Source organism: Plasmodium berghei (genome assembly GCF_900002375.2).
Source record: "Plasmodium berghei ANKA genome assembly, chromosome: 13".
In the NCBI taxonomy this organism is placed as follows: Eukaryota; Apicomplexa; class Aconoidasida; order Haemosporida; family Plasmodiidae; genus Plasmodium; species Plasmodium berghei.
In genome coordinates this window covers 2513296-2521873 of record NC_036171.2, presented here as the reverse complement: position 1 = coordinate 2521873, position 8578 = coordinate 2513296, and the positions used below count along the sequence as shown (strand labels likewise).

The 8578-nt window shown below is 26.6% G+C and overlaps 1 protein-coding gene across 1 annotated transcript; it reads left to right on the top strand.

Moving 5' to 3' along the window:
- Window positions 1–1855: 1855 nt before the first annotated feature.
- PBANKA_1365721 (conserved rodent malaria protein, unknown function) lies at window positions 1856–7336 on the top strand (the record flags this gene model as incomplete). The annotated part of the gene is made up of 1 exon (XM_034567305.1): window positions 1856–7336. The coding sequence occupies one exon, from the start codon at window positions 1856–1858 to the stop codon at window positions 7334–7336; it is 5481 nt and encodes a 1826-aa protein (XP_034423815.1).
- Window positions 7337–8578: the final 1242 nt, after the last annotated feature.

Below are 8578 nucleotides of genomic sequence, written 5' to 3'. Positions count from 1 at the left end.
TAAATGTTAATTTAGGTAAAAATTCCTATATAAATCCTGATGCCCGTATAAGTGTCATATTAATATAGGTAAAACTCCTATATAAATCCGAATGCCCATAATATAATCATGTTTAATATACATAAAAATCCTTATATAAATCCAAATGCCCATATAAATGCCAATTTTAATATACATAAAATCCTTATATAAATATAGATGATGATATATACATAAGTGATAATATAAGTAAAAATACCTACGTAAATTTAGAGAATTATTTAATATATAATAAATATATATCTTCGAAAATAATAAAAAAATATAAAATATTATCAAGTTTCAATAAAAGTTCAAGTATAAGTGTTTATTTAAGAAGTCGGCATGTAAAAGGGATACTTTTATTTTGTTGAGAATACATATACAATCATCCAATTTGTATGCAATTCGTATTCTATGTACACATGCCTGAGGTTGCGTAATTTGCGTCCATTGTATTTAATTAATATTGCATGTAGAAATATAAAGCACGCTGAAAGATTCAATAACTCGGTATATTAATTGTGTATGCACGAAATTTTTGTGCACATATCAATATTTGGATATATATGTTTTTTGTGAAGTACGAAATATCACTATAAGAAGAAATTTTCATAAAAATTTTTTTATAATATTAAAGTTAATCATTCAAATAATACTATAAATAAATGTAAATAATTAAATGATAATTATACATATGTTATAAGTGTATCCTATCTAAAAAGAATAAATCAAAATATCTCATAGTATATCAGTGTTTATGTGAGAATACATATTGGAAACAATAATGGCCCCATAAAGACACTAAAAAAATTAATAACCTCACCAAAATAACAAAACATAATTAAATAAAAATAAAAGAAATGCATAATTTTTTTTTTAAGTTGGAAAAATAGCTAGTCTTAAACACAAAAAATAATTCTCAAATTGTTGTATGCATAAATAATATTAAAAAAACAATATCAAAAATATATTTAATTTATTTTTTTAGTTATTTAAATTATTTTTTTAATTATTTAAATTAAAATTTATATAAAATTAAAAAAAACATATTTATTTTAAAGTATTTATTTATATCTTAAAGATTATCTTAATTAATACTAATTTATACCAAACACCCCAAAAAATACTTATAAAAATATTTACACAAAAAAATATTAAAAAACATACTTATAAAAACAAATAAATATTATATATATATTTTATTATATAATATTACACTCAAATTTTTTACATTAACTTTTTTATTTGGTTTAAATTTTTTGAATACTCTCAAAAAAACCTTCACGCATGGATTGAATTCACCAAAATTTTTTGACTGGAATTCAAGTATTCTCATATGCTACCCCACTCTATATTATATTATGTACATAATACATATATTACACGCACAACCCTTTGGTTTTTCATATACATTGACTGCTTATTACGTTCTACATTACTATACCATTTGTATTATAAATCTTTTGTTATACTACTAATAATTTAATTGTTTTAGTTATCATATTGTTTGTAAAGTAAAATATAAATTAATTTTATTCATAAAGCATAGCATAATACCCCTATTTTTTTTACTTTATATACCCTCATAATTTTTTTATAGCATATTATCATGTGTATTTCATAATATATATATATATATATAAGTTTAACTATTTGTATGTTTTGACATAGTGTTGCAACATTTACGCTTCACAAAACAATTGTCTAGCAACTATTTATTCATAAGATTTTATTATAATCATGTTTTTATTAAACATATTTAATTATTTATTAACCATTTAAAAAAATACACGAAAGCCCTCGCGGGGTTGAGTTAACGCTGTTGTTTGTTTAAATGGTACCATCATCGATGATTAACAATGATATACCACTTGCAAAAAATGCATGTGTTATTAGGCCAAAAGTTAAGGCAAATCTACATATATCCTTAAAAAATAGAAAGAATGCAAAGGACGGTGCTGCAAATATTTCTCACAATTTACAAAATCATGTTGAAAATCGTATTAAGGAAAGATCGCTGTATTATGCTGCTAAGGAAAAATACTATAGAAACAAAGGAAAGAAATATGATAAACTTCGTCAAAGTGTTGAATGTGGAGAATCTCGTATATTGAAAGAATATTATCATTCACGTAATCGAATTAAAAGGTGCTCAAGAAAGCATAAGAAGCATAATTATGAAAAATGTTCCGTGTGTAAAAGTCTTGTACAACGATATCTTGTATTAGGGGAAAATGCCAATAAAATTGTTGAAGGAATTAATGAAAGGACAAATGATATTATGTGCAATTCTATTTGTGACACAGACCCAAATTCCAAAATGAACGAATTGATCAAAGAGGAAACAGAAGAAAAATATAGTACAATTAAACGGATTACACCGACGGCACCAGTTCGAAAATTTGATATTGCCGAGAATATTAAAAATAATGATATCACTAAATTACCAAAAAATGAGTCCTTAGATGGTTTGTATATTAACAATGAAAAAGATTTGGATTCTTATGATTTATCAAATATGAAAAATATTGTACTTTCACACGATAAGAAATTAGGGGATACTTATATTATATCGGACAAAAATATTATATGTGATTTAGAAAATAAAGTAGAACAAAAAGGCAATAATTATCCATTGGTTAAATGCGAAAATCAATTTAATGAAAATCAAAGCTGTGCAAACATAGAATCTAATGACATATCAAAAAAGAAACACATGTACACAATTTTTACTGACCTCAATGTTTCTGAAATCATAGATTTGATGAATAGAAAACCATCGAATATCACAAATGTTAAGAAAGAACAATCACAACTCAACACCGCTTTAGATGAAATAGAACAAAAAATTCTTTTAAAAAAGTTATCTGATCAATCATTTAATTCAGAAAATTACACAGTAGATAGCAAGGAATGCGTGAAATTAGAAAAAAAAAGAAAGTTGAAGAAAACTGTTTCAAATTTGGTTAAGCTTCCTGAAGAAGGTGATGTTGATAATGAATCAAATTGCTCATATAAAAGTTCTGGTAGTTCATCACGTTGTTTTAAAAGAGGGAAAACTATATTAAAAAAGAAATCGTCTTCAAGTTGTTATAATAGTGATAATAATAATAATGATAAGTTTACTCAGGTTGAAAATTTAAAAGAACTGAAGGAAAAGAAATCCTATAAAAATAAGTATGCCCCAAATGAATTAATTGGTTCAAAAAATCACCAGTTTACCAAAAAGACATTTGTTTCTAGAAATCCTCAAATTGATAAGGAAATTTATAATAAGGATGAAACTTTAAAAAACTATAAGGCTATGAAAAACAATATTAATAGTAATTCTGAAGCATCTATAACATCATATGAGAATGTTGAGAATGGAAAAGATGTATGTAACTCATTTAAGTTATCTAATCAAACAACATCATTAGGAAGTAGTGCGGTGTCAGGAAAAAACATCTCTTTGGAAACATATCAAAAAGAAAAATTTTATTGCGAGCAGTTAGAGAATGAAATTATTAGTGAGAATGAAATTATTAGTGAGGATGAAATTATTAGTGAGGATGAAATTGTTAGTGAGAATGAAATTGTTAGTGAGAATGAAATTATTAGTGAGGATGAAATTGTTAGTGAAAATGAAATTATTAGTGAGGATGAAATTATTAGTGGGGATGAAATTATTAGTAAGGATGAAATTGTTAGTGAGGATGAAATTGTTAGTGAAAATGAAATTATTAGTGAAAATGAAATTATTAGTGAGGATGAAATTTTTAGTGAAAATGAAATTATTAGTGAGGATGAAAACTATGTAAAAAATGAGCATTATAATGAAAATTATTACAATGAAAAATCTGACTTAGGATACCATTATAGTGATGGAAAATTATTTTATGAAAGCTATAAATTAAAAAAAGATAGTAATACAAAAAAAATCGATGATGAACAACCAGAGGCAGAGACACCTATAAAAATGAGTAAGAACGATAAAATTAAAGAAATACATTATTCTAATACAAAGAAAGATCATGTGAATAATTTAACACAAGAAGAACACCGCAAATTACTTGAATATTATGACGGAACATTACCATCAACATTTTATAACGAGGAAAATTTTGAAAATCCATTTAAAACAAACGACGAAGGTTCAGAAGAAGAACCAGATTACTCAAATTTATTTTTGGGGTCTTTTGATATTAATAAGAAAGATGAAATCGAAGAAAATTCAGCTATAGAGCCAACAAATAACAAATTTACTAGCGCCTTTTTTCCATCAAGCTTTTTTAACCCAGATGAACCTATTATTGCTAGTGAACTATTTGGATTACCCAATACTGAGAATAATGATCTATATACCCCTGTAAAACTTAAGAATTCATTTGAAACTACAAAAGATAATTTAAATACAAAGAAAGTTAATAATAATACAGTAGAAAAAACAGATAGACCAATTATTAAAGAAGTAAAAAATGATTCACGTAAAAGAAGTAAACATGTTATATTTGATGAATCATCACCAAGAAGTAATAAGAAATTTAAATACTCCAATAATTATATGAGCATTAATAATGCAGTAGAAAAAAATGATGATCAAGTTGCTCAATATGAAGAAGAAAACAGACAAAATTTACTTAAAGACACACAACGTGCTAAATTATATGGTTCTATAATTAAAAAAAACTGCAAGCTTATGACTTATGGTCAAAATAAGGATTACGATAATGTACCAAAAGAAAGTAATAAAAAAAGGGTTCGATTTCAAAGCGAAGTGACAATAATACCTAACTTACCCCCCAAAAAAAATTATATCGATTTTCCTAATTTAATTAATGAAAACAATAATATGCTTATTTCTTATGGACAAAATAGAAATATTAATCATGTAATAGAAAGACAGGGTAACCCAAATGTTCCAATTAAAAAAGAAATAAAATTTAATCCATCAAAATTCGATAATGTGAATAATAATATTATGGATTTAAATACTGTAACTAATAATAATTCCACAAATATATACATGAATTCGGTTAATGATATGTGCCAAAATAGAGGAATATGTACTCCTATTCATATGACCCATCAAAATATAGAAATAAATAAAAATAATAACGAAAATTTCCAAAGTAGAGAAACAGAAAGCCTTAGTAAATCGTTACAAAAAAGAGACATGTATTTAAAGCAAGGGTTGTATAAAGATATCGGAATGGATCTCATTAATGTAGTACATAAACTTAGAGAAGCAAAAGCCATTAGTGAAGAGCATGAAGAGAAAAAAATCGAGCCCACTAATGAATTATACAAAAATATAGGCATTGATTCGAATGGTGAAGCTCCAGCGACAACAGAATTTAAAAATGTTGATGAAATACTTGCAGAGAACAAACGTCAAATTCTTAATCATTATTTAATGTTAGACAAAGCTGAAGCCCTTAAGAAAACACAAGAAATTAAAAATAGTACTGATGAAATTTTAATAAAGAAAGAAAAAGAAGAACCTATTGTATTTAACAATAATAATTTGAGTCCTTTAAATTCAAGAAAACGGGCACTTAGTGAGAAACCTAAGCCCCCAAAAAAATATACAAAGAAAATACTGAAAAGAAATGTAAATAAGAGTGACTCATTTGCACCATCTCAAAGCCACCATTCTTTATCTGATAATAAAAATATATATGCCAAAAATGACATGACAACCACAAAGTCGCCAGAAAAATCCCCTAATATAAGCGATTCTAACGAAAATAGTCATTATAGCGAAGGTGGTGCTACTGATTCGTCTGCCGCAGCACAGTCATCAGTAGATAAAATGTATGAGAGATATCTTAAATATGCTGGTACCAAACGAGATTGGGAAAATAGGTTTGTCGAGGGTCGATCAAATCCATTTAGTAATGGCCAGCCATACCATAACGATATATTAGAAAAGCATACTTCCTGCTTAATATCGGAACGCACACAAAGACATCTAGAAAGACGATCATATGAATTTCAAAAAAAAAAAGAAAGAGAAAGCATGAATCGAAATTTGACAAAAAGACCCATAGTAGAAACTCCTAAAGTCAAAGAGTATAATTGTAAGGTACTTACAGAATATTGGGATTGGGATAATGAAAAAACCAAAGAATTTTGGAATTGGGATAAAAACGATAATTTAAATTTTTGGAAAATGGATTATGAAAGTGCTAAAAAATTTTGGATGTGGGATAAAGAAAAGGAAGAAACATGTGAAAATATATCAAATAACACAATGAATTTAGAAAATGATGATATATTAAATATTATACAAGAAATTATAGAATCTCGAAATATCAACATCCCAACTACAAATACCCAAAATCTAGAAAAAAGTATCAACATGTCAACAAGTACCCAAATTCTAGAAAAAAATAACTATATACCAGAAAAAAATATTCCAACAACACCAACAAAAAATATTCAGACACCAAAAAATACTCCAACAACGCCAAAAAATACTACAACACAAACAAAAAACACTCCAACAACACCAAAAAATACTCCAACAACGCCAAAAAATACTACAACACAAACAAAAAACACTCCAACAAAAACAAAAAACACTCCAACAACACCAAAAAATATTCAGACACCAAAAAATACTCCAACAACGCCAAAAAATACTACAACACAAACAAAAAACACTCCAACAACACCAAAAAATACTCCAACAACGCCAAAAAATACTACAACACAAACAGAAAACACTCCAGCACCAAAAAATATTACAACACCAAAAAATACTCCAACAACGCCAAAAAATACTACAACAAAAACAGAAAATATTCCATCACAAACAAAAAACACTCCATCACAAACAGAAAATACTACAACACCAAAAAATACTCCAGTACAAACAAAAAACACTCCAGCACCAAAAAATACTCCAACACAAACAAAAAACACTCCATCACAAACAGAAAATACTACAACACCAAAAAATACTCCAGTACAAACAAAAAACATTCCAGCACCAAAAAATACTCCAACACAAACAAAAAACACTCCATCACAAACAGAAAATACTACAACACCAAAAAACACTCCATCACAAACAGAAAATACTACAACACCAAAAAACACTCCATCACAAACAGAAAATACTACAACACCAAAAAATACTCCAGCACAAACAAAAAATATTACAACACAAACAGAAACTACCTCTATACCAAAAAAAACAGCCTCTAAACAAACAAGAACAGTCTCTACACAAACAGAAACTACATACATACCAACAAAAACAGCCTCTACACCAACAAAAAAAAAGTCCGAAAACAAAAATACATTGCATAAAAGTCCTTGGAAATAAAATACTACCATAAGGGTTCGAAAATGAAAAAAAGTATTAATACCTATCACTATGAACTATAGATATGGTACAAAAAATTATGGAGAATAATACAAATGCTAAATCGGAAAATCGAGAATTATTTAACTTTGTAATTTTCAATAAAAAATAAGGAATCAGATAAGGAATCTGGAAAAAATGCATTAGATCATATATTAAATAATATAATGCAATATCTAAGTCATTTTAATTATATTTAGAAAAGAATGCCTTGAGAAAGGTATGATATTTTAAAAAGTTCACTGATATTAAGCAATCTTTGATTTGTAAGAAAAGTATTGTTGCTAAGGAGTGGAGCAAGGGGAAAGTATTGATTACAATGATTACTCATTTCACTAATGACGTATGTAACGCATCCGAAAACAGCAAAGGGATCCATATAAAGAAGAACGATGCCAAGTTGAAGTTGTTTTAACATCTATTGGTGAGCAATATTGTCATGTTTCTAAAAATTATTATATACAGAAGAAGGGAGTTCTGCGAAATAATATAATTTTAACGATATTTGTAATTATAACAAATTTATATTGCATTTAAACTAACATCTGATTTATTAATATCGTATATTGCATTTACACCTGTTTATTACATTTGTTAATAATTCATCACTAATCAAGCTAGCTAAAACTTTTAATATATGTTCATCTATTGATAATGCATTTCAAAATCTACAAAATAAAATAAATGTGTATTACATTGAATCTGCGTATTACATTGAATCTGCGTATTACATTGAATCTGCGTATTACATTGGATTTGTGTATTACATTTAATTTGTGTATTACATTAGAATTGTGTATTACATTGGATTTGTGTATTACATTTAATTTGTGTATTACATTAGAATTGTGTATTACATTAGAATTGTGTATCACATTAGAATTGTGTATTACATTAGAATTGTGTATTACATTAGAATTGTATTACATTGGATTTGTGTATTACATTGGATTTGTGTATTACATTGGATTTGTGTATTACATTGGATTTGTGTATTACATTGAATCTGCGTATTACATTGAATTTGTGTATTACATTGAATTTGTGTATTACATTTAATCTGCGTATTACATTTAATTTGTGTATTACATTTAATTTGTGTATTGCATTGGATTTGTGTATTACATTTAATTTGTGCATTACACTTGAATATGTCTAAGCTAGCTAGTATTTCGAATGCTTCTATAAATCTATATAATTACA